The sequence below is a fragment of the Python bivittatus genome, unplaced genomic scaffold (genome assembly GCF_059951505.1).
Source record: "Python bivittatus isolate LINGU-HERP-01145 unplaced genomic scaffold, Pbiv_v1 ctg000980_np1212, whole genome shotgun sequence".
In the NCBI taxonomy this organism is placed as follows: domain Eukaryota; kingdom Metazoa; phylum Chordata; class Lepidosauria; order Squamata; family Pythonidae; genus Python; species Python bivittatus.
In genome coordinates, this window is record NW_028277125.1 from 49,388,704 (window position 1) to 49,411,243 (window position 22,540).

Consider the following 22,540-nt stretch of genomic DNA (forward strand, 5'->3'; position numbering starts at 1 on the left):
ATCTAAATCAGATATTTTATGTTTTCAAGAGATATCAAGAAACTACTCCAATGCTTCTCTGTCCTACAGATACCTTTGGGAGGAAAATAGGAAAATAGCTGAAAATAATGACAAAGTCACCATTTAAAATACTATACCCTTTCCAGAAAAAAATCCCAGCAGGAATAGAACAATGGCTTCCTTAGCAGTAGTATTGATAAATGCCTTTGTGAAGTCCTGAGACATTCATGTATTCCTAAACTTATGTGATAATATAATGGGCTAAATAACACATTAAACTATATGGCTAGGTATACAGGAACTGTAGCTTTGATTTTCTGGCATGTAGAGTATTTCCAAAAAGTACCCAAGATCTCTTTAAAAAAAAAAAAACTCTTTATTGTTCTTAAAGAGTACAAGCTAGTCCCATTTTTTTCAACTTGGAAGTAAACTCCTGTCCTTTTAAATTCTACTTTGGGGACTCCTGCCCTTTGGCCTGAACAAAGGGCTTTTCAAAACAAACTATGAGCTTCATTATATGAGATTCTAATACTTCCTACAATTTATAGGAGGGCTGTAAATTTTGGATATGAGATTGAATTTTTAAGCAATATATCTGATTCACTTACACAATATTTTTAGACAAAAAAAAATACTTTTAGATGATCTCAGCATATATTATACTTGTTCCCAACCTAGAAGAGATACTAGTTTCAGTGTGGGCAAAATGGAAGGTATGCCTTTGCTAAAATAGCGCTATATTTCCAATGTATTGTAATACAATAATTACAAGCTGGCTTTAAAAAAATGTTTTTGTCAGGCTGAATAATTCTGAAACACAGTGCATATTAGTCACCTATGGTTACCAATCATGACAGCCACTGTAGTGCAGTGGAAATATTTTACATCAGGAATGAAGGGATTCAAATACCTATTGTGTTATGTAGTTTTCTGACTAATTAAGATAGTCACTATCTCAGTCTAATCTATTGGGAGGATAAAGTGCGTGGAAAGAATTATACCATTGGCTATTCCTCACCCCACTCACCCCTTTTTACTCAAAGGTACATGTTGCTAAGTTTAATAAGTCTGATCTAAGGTTAGAAAATATATGCAGTTATATGACTGTATTTTTTTTTTAAATAGACATATTGATACATATAAAACAGCCTAAAAAGACATTACAAGACATCTGGTGTCCTAGGACTCACAGTCAATAAATTAATTATACTGTTCATTCTTAGAAAAAACTGTGAAAAGTGAAATTTTATTTTTTTACTTACCAGTAGAATCTATTTGGGGTTATGGATTCTTGCAGAAGTAGCCATCTTCTTCCAAATTCAACTGAACTGTACAACTAAGAAGAAATATTAAAAGAAATATAGTGTTTTAATCTTTTTACAAACATTCATTCCATTTTAATTCTCTTAAAGCTTTGTAATGTGAAGGTATACTCCCTAGATTGTTTTTGAAACTCAGTCTCCTTTTTCAAACTTGCCAAGAAGGTTTACAAAAGGATTATCTAAAGAAGTACTCTTGATAATCCAGGAATGTGTTCCATAAAATGTTTCTTTTTAATTCTTACCATTATTATGATTCTATCTCTTATCACTTTAGCTCTCTAATATGCAAACTCTTCTGCAACAACAATTCTGTCCAAACCAGAAAAGATTTATTCTAACATGAGGTGACAAAATACATTGATTGTGGTTATAGGTTTGTTTTAGAATGGGTCAAATGTTCAAACAAATGTATTTGTTAAATCTGATATGGATATTACTGGGGGTGAAACTTTCTATCTGCAGTTTCTTCCATCTTACACTGGAATCAAAAGTGTTCCCTACTTTCACCAAAACTGTATATCTTTGAAAAAAGAGGCTTTTGTTTTTCTACCTCAGCCTCAGTGTCTTTTAGAAAGTCTTTGGAATTTGAAGTGACGGGAGATCACTAGTGGTGTTGTTACGGGAGTGTGGGTGGGTGGGAGGGGTGGCCATGTGTCCTTTCATCATTCTGTTTCTCCTGCTTCCTCAATATCCATGTTTTGTGATTTGATAGTAGCTGTTCCCTGACGGCATTTTTGTTTGGAATTTAACTGAAAGCTGAGGATTGCTGGGAATGAAACATATAATAAAAAACAACACTTGTAGAACTGTATCTCCCACCCATACTAATTTTAGATTTATTTTTTTTTTAGGGGAAAAAATATTTATTTTCCATCAAATTGACTGAGAACAATTGGGGAGAATGCAGAATAATTTCAGCTTAGTTTAGACCTTACCCAGCAATTTCATTCTCCAATTTTTACTTCAGCAAGTGTGCCTGTATCATATAGCTGTTCCTATAGTATTATCTAGATTCCTTTAATCATGATAACAAAATCATATACAGTAGCTACTGTGGCTGATGTCACATCCTGCTGATTTCTCAGCTGTGACAGCTGGTGATGTCAGCACAGTGCTTTACTTCCAAAACTGAGAGGAGAGGGGAAAAAAATAACCAGCTGGAAAAAAGCAAAGAAAGATGGGGATAACTCTCACTGAGTAAATCCCAGAATAGTGAATTTCATTAGCCACTGTTCATCTGGGAATGTCTCTGCTGAATTGACAAAGGAAGACTCTTTTGTTTAAAAAGTGGATTCTACTGTGGGGAGTGACCCAGTTACCAATGTGTTGTCAACCGTGCTAAGTATATAACCTAAAGCAGAAGAAATCTCAACATCTCCTTATGTTCAGAAGATGAATACAAAAGAGACTGTGGGCAAGAGGAATAGAAATAATTCACAATATTGTCATAATGGCAAACTGTACAGTAGTCAGTTTCAATACTACAAACTTTCTTAAACCTGGAAATTTGAATCTTAATCTGTGTCAGATACAAATGTTAGAATACTTGGCTGGAAAGAAATGCTTTAAATTTTTCAGCAGCTTTATCAGAAGGGTTGGAAGACCATATATAACAGTGTGTGTTTTATCTTTATAGTTGGGTCAAGTTGACAGTGAGCTCCTGTAATGGGATTTCAATTGTTTTGATTTTTCATTTGCTGGGGGAAAGCAGGCCAGTCTGCTGCAATTAAGCAGGGAGAAAGGGAGAAGGGACTTATTGATCACCACTAAAAAATGACCCTGTACAAACACAATGAACTTAAACTTGATAGAATGAAAGCAAGGTCTGGCAAACTTGCTGTGCTGGGCAACTATCTAGACAAAGTAAAAAAAAAAAAAAATTGCTGTAGGCAGGCTCTTTTGACTTCAGTAATATAAAATAAGTGTAACAATGACCTGTAATCATACAAATCAACAACCCAATGTTTGGGTAGGTTACATTAAAACTTAAAAAACCTGTTGGATCAAATTAACGGCCTATCTGGAGCAGCATACTATTTCTCATAGAAGTGTGCAAATCATCCAATATTTGAACTGAATTCAAGATTCAAAAGATTGATTTATTGTATTGCTTTTTTATATTTTATTTAGTGTGAGATATGATTTGATAATTAGATCAAAGGGATATACATATATTTGTATCATCATTTACTACTGCCTGTTATTTAGCCTTATCATTTTTACATTTTATCATAAATATTACTGTAGTATGGTTCAGTATTTATTTTATTACTTTTAATCCAATATATAGAAATTTTATATATTAACAGTAATACTATACAATACTACACAAAGTCTTAATATGAATACAGTTGTATTCCATTTTATAATTTTTATATAGAGTTTAGAATTATAGTAAGTCCATGGCTTTGTGACAGTAACTCAAATCTAGGTATTTTTTTCCATAGCATACAAGATAGATAGTTTATCTTACAATTTTACATTACCTTATGCTGGTCAGTGGCCATAATAAATATTTTGATTGAAAAATTGTAATTTAATTAAAAATTGAGATTCAAGATGAAAAGACAACAATATTTAATTTTACCTAATTCAAGATTTGATTTGATAAAATATTCAGTCATAGACTATAATGAGTAGGCATCAGCTGTCTATAGCTGTTTCATGCCCTGAGCAGAAGGGAATAAAAATCACAAGGATAATAGATCCTTTACAGGACACAGAGTTTCAGCTAGATATTTCAATGGTGGCATCTTGCTAGATTTTTGCAATATTGTTGCTGAACTTCCTTAGAAACAGAGATAGTCAGCAGCCCCTAATTTGTCCAGCCAACAGCCTGTAGAAAAGTTATGCTAAACCAGTGTGGAAACTTCATATGTTTTATTTATGTATTTGTTTTTAAAAGGACATACAGTACCACGCTTCAAAAGGAGATTTTCTCGGGACATAAAACTATGCAAAAACTGTGGATTTTTAAAGCAATCCAAAACATACCTCCAACTCAGCTATGAATTATTTATAGGACATGAAGACTATAAAGGTTTTGGTATGGCCTTCAGAGTCCCCAGACTTCACTATAATTGAAAATCTATGGGAAGATCTCAAATATGAAATATCCTTACAAGGAGATGTAAGAATATTTCAGAGCTATAAGAGAGTGAGAGCCAGTTTGGTATAGGGTTTAAGGCATCAGCTAGAAACTAGGAGACCAGGACTTCTACTACCACCTTAGGGACGAAGCCAGCTGGGTGACCTTGGGCCAGTCTCTCTCTTTCTCTCAATGAGCCCTAGGAAGCAGGCAATGGCAAACCATTTCCGAAAAACCTTGCCAAGAAAACTGCCGGGACTAGTCCAGACAGTCACCAGGAGTCAAAACTGACCCGAAGGCACAAAACAAACAAACAAAAAACAAACACCTATACAATATAAAGAAACAATTAACACTCTGGGAGGGCGGAGCTGGCGTCGCGGCGATACGGCGGGCGATCCTGGGCTCCCAGGATCGCAGCTGATATCTCCTCCCCTGGACGGTCCCGATGGACCTAAGCCGTCCCGAAGAGATGGCGATCGTAAAGGGCGCGTCCCGCGGATCTCAGGGACGCCGCAAGTCCCAGATTGATCCCAGGAGAAGCTCTTGAAGCCGGCGGAGGAGAGCCAGCCCAAAATGGCTGCGAAAGCCGGGACAGCTCCAAAGGAAGAAGGAAGAGAGGGGTGTCAACTGGGTGAGATGGACTTTTATTATTCAACTATTCTTGGAGAACACCTTAAGTAACTTAAAGAGATTTTTAAAAGTGAAGAAAAGTGGATTAAGCGGCGAGATTGAACTTTATAAAAAAAGAAGGGGGAAAAAAAATTTCTTTTCAACTTTCCCTTTTTAGTGGAATTGACAAGATGTTTTTCTTTTAAAAAAATATATTTTTAACTGGATTGGCTTTTTCTTTTTAATACTCAATAACTCTTTATTTTAAGCCTTTTTTTTTGACTAAGATTTCTTTATTGTTATAAGAAATTTATACTTTTTGATTTTGAAATGGGGAAAGTGGAGTTAAGAGAAAGTAAATGAAAGAAAGTTGCACTGCCATCTAGAGGCGCGACTTAGTGCTTTTTTCCTTTCATTGTGACGCATGCTCAAGGACTCTGTGCTTTCTAAAAAGATAGTGGGATGTGCATGTTTATACAGGTGCCATCCGTAACTATAAACAAGAAAGTGGAGTTGAAAGCGATTTTGAAAATATCAAGATGGAAAGTTTGAGCTAGTCACAAGAGCCTTGATTAGTGGCAGTAGCTCTTTTTTCTGCTAGAAGCTTTGCTTTGCTCTCCATTCCCCCCTCCCAGTTGGATTTTTTTAAAAGAGACTTAGTCTCTCCCCTCCTCTCCTTTTTTTTTTATTTTTTATTTTATTTTTCTCCTTTTGCTTATTTTTTTATATTATTTTTGGCAAGAACAAAGATAAAGAATCCTTTGACTCAATGAAGGTTTATCAAGATAATAGACTATACGAGAAACACAATGCAGAAAAAGATCTTTAAACTATCGAGGATGACTATAAAAAACTGGAAGAAGAGCTGCAGAAATTCCCGCAAAAAAGAAAAAAAAAGAAAAAAGATATTAAAGCTAAAATGGACTTAATTAAACATAAAACGGGATCAATGGAAAAGGAAGAAATAGTACAAGAAATCAGAAGCATTAAACAGAATTATTGTGAGGCCTATAAACTGAGAATTAAAAGGGTTAATCAACTGATAAATGAAGAGGGACAGACTTGTTCTTGGCACTGAGGGTGAGAAAAAGATTATACAAGATTATAATGGAAAATCGTATTAAGAGAATGCACAAAAAGAAGAAGTAAAACAATATTGAAAGAAACTACTTCAGATGTTTAAAGAAAAACGAGGGGAATACAACAATGATGGAACTGACAGAAGCTTTAAAAAGCAGAATGTTTGAAAGGACATTTATTATTGCTTTCTCTTATCCAATAACATAGAAAAAGGAATAAACAGCTAGATATTTTGGGATATTGAATGAAAAGGGTGAACTCAAAATTATGCAAGCACTGGAATAAAGTATAAATCTGAGATGTATAGTTAAAAATTGTATTTGATTGTAAATGTCTTAAGAGATTAGACTAAAATTTATACATGGTTGAATATAGTAACATATAGATTTTAAACTAGAGACATTTTTGTTGAAACATGTAGTGAAGAATCTGGTTAGAACTGTAACCTGGTTAGAACCGTAACTGATACTGTAACTGATACTGGTTAGAACTGTAACTTTTAAGAATTTGAAAAATTAAAAAGTACTTATGCAGGAGGAAGCTATTGAAAATTATGGAATGTGCAGAGATGAGTTAAATTGAGATTTGATATTAGAGTAAGAAGATAAGTAATTTTATATGACACGGGATTTGTTTTTATTAATGATTAGATGAGAAAATATAGTAATGTAATGGATTAGGAAATTTTATAATAGAAATTTGATATTAACTATTATATATATACACATATAATCGATAGATGAAAATGTATTACTAATCCTATTGAAAGTTAAAATTTTTTGTAATAAATGATTCTATAGATTAGCTATGAATGATTAATAATTGTTTATTGATAAGTATACAAGTATATTTTGAATAGATGATATGAGAATTTAAGATTATGAAAGGGGCACCAACGAGTTGGTAACTGATTGACACACGGTATAAAATGGAAGATGCTTTTTTTATGCCTTTTTATGTTTTTGTTTGTTCATGTATGTTTTGTGTTTGTTGTAAAAATAAAAAAACATTTATAAAAAAAAAAAAAGAAGAAACAATTAACACTCTGGAGGCGAATGTGTGTAGCTCAGGGTTGAACTGTGGAGTCCTTGGGGTTCTCTGAGCTTGGTTCTTTTCCTGCAAACGTTTCATTACCCGGCTAGGTAACATCTTCAGTGCTGGAATGGGATGGGGTTTGCTTTCTGTTTATATATTCTTGCATGCCCTGCCAGTGTTGTGGGGGTGGGGGTTTTGTTTTGTCCCTCTAGTAGTTCCTTGATTAGGGTATTGTTTGCTGCTTGCTTGTGTGCCCTGTGGTAACCTCTGCTTATCTTGGTGATAATTGCTGGTGAGGAGCTGTTCTGATCTTTTGTCTCTTCTGAATAGTGTGTAGATGCTGTTTATCTCTTTGTCTCTGTTAATTGCTGCCTTGTCTGAATACCACGCTTCCAAGAATTCCCTTGCATTTTTGGATTTTGCTTGGTCTAAAATGCTGACAGTTTCCCAGTTAAAATTATGTTTATATCTGTCCATATGTTGTGAGATTAAGGAGTTTTCATCATGTATTCTGAGTGCTAGTTGGTGTTCGTGGATGCGCTCTGCCAGTCTTCTGCCTGTCTGTCCTACATAGTGTTTGTTGCAGTCCTTGCACTGTATGTTGTAAATGACTCCTGTTTTTTCTTCTTGTGCTATGGGGTCTTTTGGTTTACTTAAGATATTTTGGAGGGCTTTCGTTGGTTTGTGTGCCATGGAGATGCCATGTGGTTGTAGTGGTCTGTTGGTGGTTTCTGCGATGTTTCTGATGTATGGAAGTGTAATCCTTTCATAGTTTGTGTTGTTTGTGTTGTAGTAGGTTGAATGGTCAGGCAATTTTTGATAAAGTTGTGTGGATATCCATTTTGTTGGAAGATGTTGTAGAGGTGGTCTCTTTCCTTTTTCTGCTGTTCTGGGTTGCTGCAGTGTGTTTGTGCTCGCTTGAATAATGTTCTTACACAGCTCCTCTTGTGGGAGGTAGGGTTGTTGCTTTGGTAATGGAGTACTTGATTAGTGTGGGTTGTCTTCTGATAAACTTGGGTTTCTAGTTTGCTGTTGTTTCCTCTGCTGATGAAGATATCTAAGAAGGGTAGTGAGTAGTCAGACTAGTCTAACTAGGAGTCAGAAGACATGATGAAAACTCCTTAATCTCACAACACATGGACAGATATAACCATAATTTTAACTGGGAAACTGTCTGCATTTTAGACCAAGCAAAATCCAAAAATGCATATAAACATATATATAAACAGAGAACAAACCCCATCCCATTCCAGCACTGAAGATGTTACCTAGCCGGGTAATGGAACGTTTGCAGGAAAAGAACCAAGCTCAGAGAACCCCAAGGATTCCACTATTAACACTCTAATAGTAAAATACTGCTTCATCAAATCATCAAATCAAAACTTATTTTCAGTCAAATACCAAACACATACTGCTTCATATTCAGATAATATGCACAGCAGAAGAAACTGCTTCATATTCAGACATATGCACAGTAAAATACAGAAAACAGGAATTATTTTGTGGAGTCCATGGTGCTCTCTGAGCTTGGTTGTTTGCTTGCAGACAATTCATTACCCAACCAGGTAATATCATTAGTGCAGCAACAGTGCAGCATCAGTGGGCACTGATGATGTTACCTAGTCAGGTAATGAAATGTCTGCAAGCAAACAATCAAGCTCAGAGAACACCAAGGACTCTACAGTTCAATCCTGAGCTACATATATTTTCTTCTATAGGAATTGTTTTATTTTAAATTTGGGGAGGACAGTGCGGAGAATAAAAAGGAATTAAAATAACAAAAGGCTGAAAAGGTTAAATAACTGCAGGTAACCTGGACCCAAAGATGACAGAGTCTAAAATAAAGATCAAACAATGAGAGGCAAACAACAGAGTGGCCTACTCCAAGTACTCTGCTAGGGTGGGTTTATAGAGGTGAAAAATACTCATTGCCTGCCTACTCATATCAACGTGAGAAAAAGCCCATTATAGCACTGGAAGGAAAATTGCACCAATGTTTGACACTGCAAGGCCAGAAAGTCTACTGAATTACCAAATTGTCTTCAAAACTACCCAAAATGAATCAGAGGCACTGAATTTCATCTGATGTCTTGAATCATTCTGAAAATGTGATTAAAATTTTTAATTTGAAGTGATAATTGAATCAAATCTCCTTCACACTGAATCATCCCTTAGAATATTTGCATTATCCTAGAATCCCAACATGTCCAACCAGATTCTGTGAGAAGTCCATAACAGATAGGCTACCGCCCTCTCCTTTATTTGTTTCCCAGTTTTAAGCTTCATGCTTCCAATTTTGAGAAAGAGAGAGAGAGAGAGACTGCACATTAGGCAGCCAGAACACAATCATGGATATTTTTCTACATAAGATTGTGGGATATTCCCCTTATTCAAATGGTACTCAAACTGTATTTAATAAAAAACAAAAGCACCCAATAATGAAATGGCTATGAAATAGAATGTGGTGTGTCAGGTTAAATTTAAGCACTCAAGCTTCACAAATTTGTCCTTAACTAAGCCATCAGATAAATGAAATACCTTTTCAACTGGGAGTTTTTGTCAAATATTTGCTGGGGAATCATATTATTTTGGACTGACAGAAAATTGGTAGACTGGAAATAAGCTAGCCATGTTTTTATCCTCCCAAAATGGTACACTGGCCATTTTTCTTTCAGTTGTTTAGACTGATAAACAAAATGCTGATTTTTGTTAAAAAAAAAAAGATTCCTTTCTTTTCTTTTTTTAACAAGAGACAAAATCATATAACCCCCTGACAATTGCTTTCATTTTCCTGGGATCAAGTTGGTAATTCCTCATTGTTTGATTAAATTGCAGAATATACATCCTGGAAACTAAAATTATTTCACTACGGATGAGAAATTTCAAACAAAAAGGCAAGTTTCTTTTCATTTCCTTCAAATATAGAAAATAAATGTTACATAGAGCAGAGACTGAATTAACAGCTAAGGAACTTGATCTCCAGGGAATTACCTATTTTTTTTCCCTTCTCCTTTTTTCCACTTTATGAGGAAATGTATGACAACTACTTATCTGTACACACATAGTCAGATGATCTGCATTCTTAGTTACTCTAAACTGCATTTGTGCCTGAGTGCCACATACTACTATAATTTCATGTTTGCTATTCTAGAGATGTACAGAGTATGGGTATGAAATGGTCTCAGCTATGAAAGTCATCAATCAAAGGTTGATGACATTTCCACTATTATATTACTTTGAGCTGAGATACTGAAATGAATGAGATTTTTATGAGATCCTGCACCTATTTCTAAAGAATCCATGTAGGAGAAATATTCATTGGTGTCCCCAGTTTTAAGACAGTGAAGAGGAGGAGGCACAACTTGAAAAAGAAAAGGTGAAAAGTGCCATGTGGAAGTGCAGAGCTAGCCTGTTGAAAATATTTTGTATAGAAATGTAGCACTATAAATTGACTTTAACCTATGGGATATTTCACTGGTATACTGCTTATGACATGTGGCCTCCATCCCTGGTTTTAAAGTGGCTCCTGAAACCACTGCCTCATTTTATATTACGTAGGAAACCACTCGGACGCACTTGGAAAAATATCAAAACATTAGGGTTAATTAAAAGAAATTTAACAAATCAAAAATATCCACAGTGGTATTACTTAAGATTTAGATGGATATAATAGAGATAGACAGACAGACAAAGTTCGTGTAAGAGAATGTTGCTCTATTTTGCACATTTAATGCACTTATTCAAGATGTCTTGGGAGCATTCAGCTGGTCAAACCTCAGGATAATTTTCTCAGTCTTCACACATTGACCTCTAACAAGCAAACTGTTTGGTGGCAGTCCCTTACTTCCATCAGGTGGAATAATGCAGCCATTATGGAATCCCAGTGACTACCTATTGAAAGCCTTAATATCACCATCTCCTTCCACAGCTTGAAGGAAGACCAATACAGTGGTTCCTCGGGTCACGAACTTAATTCGTTCCACGACTCTGGTCGCGACCCGAATCAAATTTTCCCATACGGTTCAATGTAAATACGGTTAATCCGTTCTGACCCCTACGAATTTGGTCGCCAACTGATTTTGGTCGCGACCTGAATCAAATTTTCCCATAAGGTTCAATGTAAATATGGTTAATCCATTCTGAACCATATGTATTTTTTTTTAAAACCACAAAAATATGACACAAAGTACAGTACAGTACACTATGAAGAGAGAGAGGCGTGGAGGACAGGAAGGCGGGTGGGAGGCGGTTATTGTTTGGAGGGAGAGTCCCCCTCCCTACAGGAAGCCACGACCACGTGTCACAGCAGGGAAAATGGCCGTGGATCCTGTTTGTCACCTGATGCGGAGTTCGCGAACAGAAGCAAAATTTTGCGAATGGTGCTGTTCGTGACCCGAATTGGTCGTGAACAGAAGTGTTCATGACCCGAGGTACCACTGTATTTCAAAAGGGCATTGAAAGAACTTTCTCAAACTGTGTGATGATACTGTAATATCTTACAACTTGAAAAAAAATGAATATACGGTACCAAACTATAATTTTATCTCTCTCATGCTAGCCTTTTTGTAACTTCTAGGCAAGGGCTTTTATTAATCTGATGAATATTTAAAATTTTAAAAACTGAAACAAATAATACAGTATAAATGCGAGCAACTGCATAGAAAACTACTAACTTTCATTTCATTTAAAATATCTATAAATGACATAATGACAAATACATGCCCCAAACTATATAACTATAAATGCATAGCTGAAACAAAAGAAACAAAGGAGTAAACCTAAAAAAGGGGGGAAGTGAAAAGAAAAGGAAGAAGAAAAAAGAGGAAAAAGGAGAAAAAGAAAAGTAGAAACACATCTTGTAGAATTTTAAAGTAATAATGATATAGTGTAATATAGTATTCAATTTTCAAGCAATGAGTTAAATGTAGACCATACATTGCCTCTTCACAGTACTAGTTCCAACTGAACACTAGCTTCCAGTTTCTTGGCTCATGCACAGTAATGTGCTATTAAACGTATAACAGCCAGCACTGCTGGCTTTGCTGTTGACGCGCCACAAGCTGCCAAACAGCTGATTGGCATGCTAGACATCACGGCTCCGCTCGGCTCTCAACCAGCTCACAAAATTCCAGAAAATTTAACAATCAGCTCTTGCGAACCTGTATAAGCCCTCTCTAGCACACCACTGCTCGTGCAGCAGCTAGGTCTTGTAGCAATGGCAAAAACATTACATATTCCATTATGATGGAATCCAATAGCAGTGAAATTTGATCTATGAGACCATTGAAACTTTATAATTCTATAATACAGTGTAACATTTCAGTGCGTACAATAATCCATCTTGCTCTTGGAGTTTCAAACTAGGGAGCAATTTGGGCAGGAAATTAAAAAAAGAGAGAGACTTTTTGGATAATGCAAGGAGTGCATAGGAGAGCAGAGCATACAAAACTTTCTGAGAACTTATTCCAGTTCATTTACTGCCTCCTCTTTTCTGTTCAGTTAGGCCAGTTCTTCCAATGCCTCAGTAGGTTAAAGATTAATTAATGCAGAAAATCAAACTGAAAGGTGGGAAAATTCAAGCATTTCAAAGATACCAAGCAATCAGTATGCTGTACAAAAGCCATTAATATGGTTCACTGGCTGCCTGGGTACTTATTTATTTATTCTTGATGAGGACCACTGATAGTGATAAAGTCTTCCAATATCCATCTAAACAACAACAAAAAAAAGTTGTTTAAAATGTAGGGAGATTAACATACCAACCATTTGTTTTTCTTTCATGTGATGCCACTTTAGTTTTTCAAACAAAACAAGACAAAAAATAAATAAATAAAACAAATAACCATCATACCATCATTAATATGTTTAGGCAAAGGTACCTCTAATCAATGTTCTCTCAAATGATTCTCTTCTCACACAAAGTATTCTATTAAATAACATATACTTCACATTCACAAATGGAAAAGATATTGGATGATATCTTTTATTAATTTCTGATAATTTCTCCTAAATCTTTAATTTATACATCAAGGCATTTGAAGAAAATAAGAAATTCTAAATCAGACAATATACCAGGGTGGGCAACTGTGTTCAGCAGCAGCCTCTGTTTTTCCAGACTTATTTAAGGCTTCCAAGGGCCACAGGGAATGTGTCCAGTGACATTAACTAGGGTTAGTCAAGCAAACCTAGTATATAGTTAAATAAAATGGAATTAAGATATTTTCTCTATTTTTAATATGGTTTTATTCTGCTTTTCCAGAGCTATCAAGGTAGTGCACAATTGTAAAATAGGGTATAAAATATAAAATAAACATGTGAAAATATAACATTAAAATTACACCAACACCATTAAAATTATCAGATACATATATCTACACATATGCACACATACACACTCCATAAAAACTAAATTACAAAGCCTGGTATTGGTATTCTTTTTAAAAGCAGAAAAAGTGAATACCTATTATGATCCAGAGGGAAATTCTTCATACTTTGTAGTAATATATAAGTAAGCCCTCTCCTGGGTATCTGGTTCTGAGGCCTGATATTTTGCAAATATTCATAATACAACAGGAAGTCTTTCAGAGGAATTGAGCTCTGAAATCACTGGTTGCTGGTATAGGGCTATCAGAGCTGGGCTGCAAAAATCTGGGCAACCAAATGACAGTAAAGTGTTTTGAAATCTCTTTGCTGTCCCCTAGGTATCATCGAGAGTTTTGTAGCCCAGATGTGGTAGCCTAAACTGGTGTGGATCCTCAATCTAGCCATAATATGGTCATAAGACTGTGCACCATTCAGTAACCCAGCTAAAAAACTTTGGGACTTTCTTTTAAGTAGCCCCACATAGAGTATATTGCAATAATACGATGGAACCAAAATGTAAATCAGACATTTGATTACTCAGGAACAATGAAAAAAATGGTATTTGTGCAAATACTTGCTAAAATACTTCGAGGTACAGCCGAGGATCAAGGAACACAGCCAACCTGAAAGTCGGATCTTTCAAATGGAGCACAACATCTTCCAGTTTTCAGTTTCTAATATCTAAATCTGACTTTCTGCTGATGAATAGCATCTTTGCATTCTGTTATATACATAACAGAATGTACTATTATAGTAGGTCAATAGCAGGACATATATTAGTGGGATAAAATCCAGGGTGTGTTGAACTTTCTTCACAATCAAAAAATTAAAGCCTGCAGAAAGACCTTACTTTTTTTCCTTCCTTCCTTTCTAAAATGTAGAAGATGGCTGTTAAAAACATGCATAAAATAATCAGGTTATTGCAGGCTGGTCTTCTACTTCAGCACTTTCTGGAATGCCCATTTGACTATGTGATATTGTACGGTCAAATGATCATACTTAAAAGTATGGTGCTATGAAGTATGGTGCTCTTCACAAAGAGATAAGTACTGCCAAGTGTGCTAGCTTCTTTAACAATTACAAAAACTGAAAGGTATCTTTTGTGTTTGAAAAACATATCTTACGTGTTTAAAAAATCAAATATGCAATTTCTTGTCCATCGTGATTGGTATTTCTTTAGATTAAAAAAAAATCCTTACAAAAGCATGCCAGATTGCCTTCAAACGGTCAGAAAATGGTGCAGATTTTGCTCATTTTTAATCTGGATATATAGTAATCTATACATCTTCACTTTTGTCTAGCCTATTATGAAATCTAGGCAAGATTCAAGGATACCAATTTATTCCTTATAGTTAGGTGAAAAAGAATAACCAAATTGAGTGTCTTCAGATGGTACTTTGGCATGCTGATAGCCATTTCTTGTTTATTTCTCCACTATAGTTAGATGTTAACTCTGAACATGGCAGTTCATTATCAGCTGAGATCCATTAATGTCCTTCAGGAATTTGCCTAATCATTTTTATAGATTAAGAACATATGCACTTACGACTGCCACATGGACATATTTTGTATCTTTCTAGACCCATTTTCACTCTCATAATATGGCAAATTGTTCAAGGTTATCAAGCGGAGGAACTGTTTTTTTTTTTTTTCATGCAAACACAAATTGAAGTAGCAAGGGGCCATTTCAATGGTTATTAGCCACTGAACTTGGGCAGACTGCCACATGGAAGTCTATCTGATAGAATAATTGAAATATACCTCCATGGGATATCTATGGGACATGGCTTTATGAAAACTAATGGATAAATTCCCAATGGTGTCTGTCAGTGAGGATTAATGATGAATTTCCATTTCCATTTTTTCAACTGTGATGCTGCCCAACTCCAACCGACTCTGGACTACTCACAGAATAAAGAATAACATAAAAACAATGACATAGAATAAATTAAACCAGAACAAATTGCAAAATAACTACAAAATAATTACCAGGTAATCATAAGATAATTACAAGATGGCAATCCAGTCAACACATCAAAAGATATAAAACATCACAAATAGGGAAGTCCCAGCCACCCTACCCCAAAGCTGGAGAGAACAGCCAAGTTTTCAAGGTCTTCTGGAATGCCATCAGGTGGGAGCCATATGGATCTCAGGGAAGACCTCATTTCACAAGATTGATTTTTGGTAACTGTCATATACTGAAATATATGTTTCTTTTGTTATTAGTAAAAAAACAAAAACAAACAAACCCTAAATTAAAATGTCCAGTTCTGACATTTTTATTTTTCCTTTTGAAACCTTGTTTTTCCTTCCCCCCTTCATTTAATCTTTCTTCTCACCCTTGAACTCTGCCATATTTGTAAAATCTATGAACCATTTGCTGAAAACCTGTGATAAGAAACTGAGTATTTCTTTCATTTTTAGCCTAGCAAAATTGTTCAGAAACCTTGTTTGGGGAGAAAGAGGTAGAAATAAATTTGATACTTGGAGAGAGCCAATTTGAAAAGTGACTGCTAAATGACATATACGTATTCTCCTTAAAGTAAAGCCAATTTGTTCATGCTCAGGATATTTTGCCCTGCAATATAACAGAAAGCTAAAATTGTTTTTAAGGATACTTTAGGAATGTGGCTTTGCAAATTCTAATAGAAATTGACTTGATTTAAATCTTCTAGACTAAACTGAATTTAGGTAACCACAGGATTTGTATATCTGAATATTCAAATGCTTTGGATGACACTGATGATCTTTCCCAGTTCTGTATTCTTCAAATATGTTGGATCAAATATAATGATATATCAGCTTGCATGGTTTTGTCAAATGATCTGAAAGCATCAGCCTAGGGAACTAAAAGCTCACATTACCTACAGAAGTACTGTATGTGTAATATTTCCCATTTTGTCAGATGTGAGTTTTGCACATCTGCAAAACTGTTTCCTAACCAACCTGTGGCTGAAGGAAACAGCATCTAAGAACAGCAATAGGATGGGATGATCATCACCTGGGATAAGGCAGACATCAGTGCCGCTCACCAATTCCCACTACTGCTTTCTTATCATTTTAATCCTACTGGCCTGTTTGCTGGCCTAATTGCCAGCCTATGTGACATTCTGTCATCCACCCACCTAGACAACATGCTACAGCTATCTCACCTGCAGAGCCACTCAGGGCAGGGATAGGCAACCTATTGCTACCTAGGGGCTGCATTTAACATTTTCTGGAACCAGAAGTAGGGTGATGATGCAAAGTGGCTGAAACCTGGATTTTCTTGCTCTTGTCTTGTTTTTCTGGGAAAAATTTTGGAGTTTCTTTGTTTTATAAATGATCATAGTCTTTTTTTTTTTTAAGAGCTTGAAACTATAATTGGGTGTGTTTCCCCTCCCAAAATTGTAGGAAACCATGCTCTCAAATTATGGTTAGGAAGACATGCACACACACCCAAAAAGGGGCTAGGGAGTGGTGTTGGCATGCAGGGGGCGTTGCATGCAGTTCTAGTGTCCCAGGTTGCCTACTTCTGTACTAAGAGACAGGCATTTAATCTGCTTACATCCTAGAAGGTTGTGCAGCACCTCTCCTGCAAAGAGGTATTTGCTGTCAGATTCAGCGGGCATGAAACGGCAGGGCGAACGCGCTGCTCAGCTTCACCTAGTCAATTTCACCACCCAGGCGCTAGCAGAGAAAAAGGGGAAGTAAAACTGCGAACTGATTGCTGACAGGTAACTCAAAACTGTAAGCGGATACTTTGTATCAGCGCGGCTTCCCTCCGGTGCTGGAAACAAAGGAAAACACAGAGACTCCGAAGAGAAGCAATCAATGAACGATCAAGGACTCCTGGCTTTGCGTGCAAACAGGCAAACCCAACAAAGGCAACAACAGCACAACCCACAGACTGCAATCAGAAAGACAAAAGCACTGGACTGAATCTGCACTGGACTGAATCTGAATCAGTAATATGTAACTAAGCAACGGGTAAAGCGCGGGAACAGGGAAGCTATAAAATACCATGTAAGCTATGCCAAGCCAACCCTGGCTTTGTCTGTACTAACTTATGTTACGCTTGAGTAAACTTCTTTGCTGAACACACGTGTCACGAGAGAACACATGTGTCTCTGAGACGAACGGGGTAAACCTTACATTTGGCACAAATCTCTACAGCATAAACCAACTTCCATGTTTTATTCTAGGAATTCTTAAATTAATGAGGAATTGACCAGGTAAGACTCTCTGGAATGATGAGTTGTCCTGATTTCCAGTTGTAATATGACACAAGAGGAAAATAATTAAATACAAGAATGGAAACTGTTTAATTTTAATTAGATGTAGAAGTTAAATAAATTAAATCAGGTTTAATTTTGTTCCTGCCCACCTTCTACTTTTTAGACTTCAGTCCCCAGAATTGCACTTAAAGATCTAATGTACTCTTAACTACATAAAAAGTTGAGCATTTGGTTATTTTAGAGAATAGTTGGAGGGGTTAATAGTTGGGTATTTGCTCTGAATCTACTGCTGTTCCTGATCTTCTGGCTGTTAACTGACACTTTGTTCTGCCTAATAATAAACTTGGCCCTGACAGAAAATAAAAGCAATACTAACCTTCTGATCTTGACTGTAGGCCAAAATCCAGTCCTCCCGCTTGGGGTGAAAAAGCATACTGTGGATGTAGAAGTTCAACCGATATTTTTGATAGGTGGCTCCTTCATCAGAACTGATCAGCAGACTGCTCTCAATCTCAGGATCCGTAAGCAACATAATCTGTACAGATAAAGCAGAGAGAAACTGGAATTTGGAACAAGAGAAAGGTAAGAGAAAACAAATGTTCTGAAATGTCGAGAAAATCACTGTTGTGAAAGATGATTTACACAAATAGCTGTATATAGCCAAGTGTAGACAAAGCAAAGATGGTCTTAAAAAAGGAAAGGGCTAGAGCAACTTAATACCCTATTTAACTACTCCAAATAGTTCTGTAACACATTCTGTGCAAAAGCACAGATGCCTTTCCTTTTTCACTATATTTGATGCTATTTTTAAAAAAAGCATGTCATGATTTCTGCCGAAGTCCCCCATTTTTTCTGTTGAAAGCTCAGCTGTGGAAGCATGCATTTCCCTGACAAAATAAAACAGAAGTCCTGCAGTCATTAATAGAGTAGTAATAAACAGAGGCAGCAGATAAGGACAAGAAAGGCAAAGGAGGCAAAAAAGCTAGAGAATCTCGCTCTTCCTCTGACATTTCCCTTGATCATTATCACATTAAACACAAGACAAAAGAAGGAAGAGAGTAGAGAATGTCATTCTAATCATAGCACATTCTCCAAAATTCACAGAAAGGATAAGAGCCTGAAGGTATCTTCAAGTGCCAAAAAGTATAAAGCCTTTTCTAGCTGATTCTGAAAAGTTTGAATCAGCACATGAAAGTTTCCAGTGTGAGTCCAAGGCAAGCCCTACATATATTATCTCTGATTATTCTTGCTGTGATTTAAAGATATGCCTGTGTCACATTCTACCACTCCCCATATATTAGTGTCCATGCTCACTTTCTTTCCACAGGAACTATTTCTTTCTCACCCAGAGTAGATAAAGATGAAATTACCCTACCTATGTGAACTTTAATAAAGATTTGAACTTCTTCCTTAAAGAGATAAATCAGAATCAGTCAAAGACATTCCAAGTAATAAGTACTGTACCCAGAACTCTTGAAATAAAGGGATCCACATAAAAGCTTCTACCTTGACTCTAGCAATCAGACATTACATTTTCTCATCATTCTCCAGCCATTCATTATTACTATCCCTCAAATCTCGCTTCTTGAGCTTTCATGCTAAAGCAGGCTAGGTAATCAGAGTTAAACATAATAGTCTTTGGATTCTGATTTTATATCCAGTGGATGCCAGCTCCTTGGTCTTTCCTCTATGCTTGTATCACTTTTTCTCTGTTATTTCAACACCACCCATCACTTTATGCCAGACCCCAGAATCCAGATTAATGACTGCTATGGTTGGATTCTTTACTATAGCAGCAATGCACAATTAACAGTGAAAGACATGGAACACGATCCAAAGAATAGGCAGAAATGCTCCTGTAATAAGAATTTCTCACTGGCAAGGAAGCAACTGTTTTTCAAAATGAACAACAGATTATATTTTTCATGGTAAAAACTGCTATGGCACCAAAACAAAGCCACAGCTACACATGGGCTCTGCTGTTCTGCACTCAGATACCAGTTCTTTAGCTTTTGATCATAGGCACATGGGTATGCCTGCCTATGACAAACTGAATATATTGAGGGTTTGCTTTAAAAAAAATTAGGGACTATTTGGCCCTAAAAAAACTGAACAATCCACAGTCAGCTTCATAAAAGGCACATAGCCACTGACATTATGCTAAGTAGATATATATCGGCATAACATCATGCTGAATGGCATATCAACAGTGCCAGGATTCTCCCCCCCCAACCCCATGAATTGACAGATGGTTAGTTTCATTATTCAAAACAGCATTAAAATGAATGTGTATTAGCTCCCCCTTTATTTCATTCAATATTGCAATTAGCATATTAATTTATTTTACCCTCTGTGCACTGGACATGCACATGAGTGGATGTGTAGGCATTGCAGACATATTTATTAAATGGAATGAATTTTCTAGATTTGATGCTCTGTTGAATAGAGATGGTGTAGCAGAGAGTAATGCAAAATATTCCAAGTAGCAAGTATTTGGAACTAAAACTCTCTGCAGCAGTTGTGATTTGAATCCAGATGTACTCATATTAGGTCCAATGAAATGCAACATATATTTTAGTACGATTATTCATACTAAACAAGATAGTGCAACATGTTGAACATAGATTTTAGTACAATTATTCTGAATATACTTAAATTTGTGTAAGAGAGTTTAGAAGTCTTTCTGAGCTGGGTTGAGGCACGTTGTTCATAACATTACAGTTATACAGTAGAACAGAAACTCATGGCATTTTTATGACTAACATTATTACGGCATAAGTTTTCATTGATTCCTGGCTACTTCACAGATACATGGAATAGGCAGATTATAAGCACTGTTCTAAAGGGAGAGAGATAACTGTGGACAATGAGAATATAGAGAATAAAATGCAAAACAAACAAACAAACAAATAAAATATTTTTGATTTGATCCAGATTTGGTCATGTTCTGAGTAGATCAGAGGTGGACGATTCTCCAGCGACGGGCTGTGACTCCCTCTGTCAAACAACTCTAGGAACATACATAATTGTATCATGACACAGAAAGGGATGGGGATTTTTTTTTTTCAGCTTGTTATTGTTATTCCCTAGATCACATTTATTCAGAATTTGCACATCCCCTCCCCTCAAAAAGAAAAAAGAACTCATTTCTGGTTCTTCTATTTTCATGATTCACTGGATCATAACACACAATACCACCAACCTATGGATTCCTGCTTTCACACACACCTACAACTTAAATAACACCAATCCATTATTTCCAATATAGAGTATATTTTCACCCTTTCATTTATAATTAAAACTGCACCTTGATCCCCCTGCATGTATGCATTCATCAATCCATTCCATGGAATTAGATAATTTTCATTCAGATCTACCACATCCTTGCTCTCTCTTAGTTTTACAGACATACAACATACCTATTTTAATTTCATTCATTTCATTGATGAATTCACTCTCCTTACTGTTCACTTCTTTTATATTCCAAATCACAATCTTCCATATACTATGCAAATAATCAGATATTGATAGCTTATGGATATTGACATGGAGCCAGTTTGGTGAAGTGGTTAAGGCATCAGGCTAGAAACCAGGAAACTCTGAGTTCTAGTCCAGCCTTAGGCACACCCAACTGGGTGACCTTGGGCCAGTCACTCTCTCTCTCTCTGAGCCCTAGGAAGGAGGCCATGGCAAACCACTTCTGAAATCTTGCCAAGAAAATTGCAGGGACTTGTCCAGGGAGCCACCAGGAGTCAACACTGACTTGAAGGCATTAAAAAGAGAGAGAGAGAGAGAGAGAGAGAGGATATTGACATATGCTGCCCATCAAATCTTTGTTTTCACATAATGCATAATTACCAGCCTTAGTTTCAGCTGTGTGACATGCCACATTCCCTACTAACAAGAAGGACACTATCTTCAGCTCAGTCAGTTTTGACACATTTTGGCTACTTTGCTACAAGCACATCTAAAGCCTAGTTTTTCTGTGGGCATCCATATGCTATTCTGTGCAAGCTAGAATCTCCAATATAGAGATTACACTGCAAGGCAGGATACCATTTCTCACATCCGAATAGGACATACGTGCAGTGCACTGACACACAATCAAGGCATTTTAATAGTCCTATGATAAATTCTATGGAGCTAAAACATGAGTGTTCTTGGCTACTCGTGTTACTGCCTTTCAGTTATAAACTGCCTTTCAGTCATAAACTGAAATTCCATATGCATGAAGAAGACCATAAAAACAAACAGAAACAAAGGCATGGAAACTATTTTATTATAATACTGCAACTTATCAAATATTTGCCTATAACTTGTAGAGAGCCATATTGGCTGCATCAGTGGCCAATGCAGCAATTTTGGTATGCACATTGCCAAAGCAATTGGCACTAACATTTCCCAAAGACAGTTTATAGCAACATAAGTAAAATAATAATTAACTAGTTTTGTTGTGCAGATACGTGGCCACTGAACCAAAATATGTTTTTTGGGGGGGGATGTCTTCTTTATAGACTTCTGCCTATTATTTTATTTGTTTTTTTGTTTATTTACACAATTTATTGGCCACCAAGCAACTCTGCACAGCATACAACAGAGTTTTAAAAAGTCAGTAAATACATTAAAAAGTATAAAAAATATTTAAAAAACCAAACTAAAGGGATGTTAAAAATAATAGAGCCACCTCACTAGAACACAATTCCCCTGGGGTCCCCAGGTCTGCTGGCACAACCAAGTCTTGAGGGTCCTCCAGAAGCTCAAGAGTGACGAGGCCAACTTCACCTCATGGGGAAGAAGATTCCACAGCACGGGCGCCACAG

At 36.2% G+C, this 22,540-nt stretch overlaps 1 protein-coding gene across 3 annotated transcripts in view; it reads right to left on the reverse strand.

The window, feature by feature from the left end:
• Positions 1-22,540, reverse strand: part of LOC103048882 (VPS10 domain-containing receptor SorCS1) — a 426,712-nt gene that overhangs the window by 142,740 nt on the left and 261,432 nt on the right. For all 3 annotated transcript variants that reach the window (XM_088131613.1, XM_088131614.1, XM_088131612.1), the window contains exons 4-5: positions 18,097-18,255; positions 1,263-1,336 (exon numbers count right to left, since the gene is read on the reverse strand). In XM_088131613.1, coding sequence (XP_087987739.1) covers positions 1,263-1,336; positions 18,097-18,255 — 233 coding nt within the window. The remainder of the gene's footprint in view (positions 1-1,262; positions 1,337-18,096; positions 18,256-22,540) is intronic.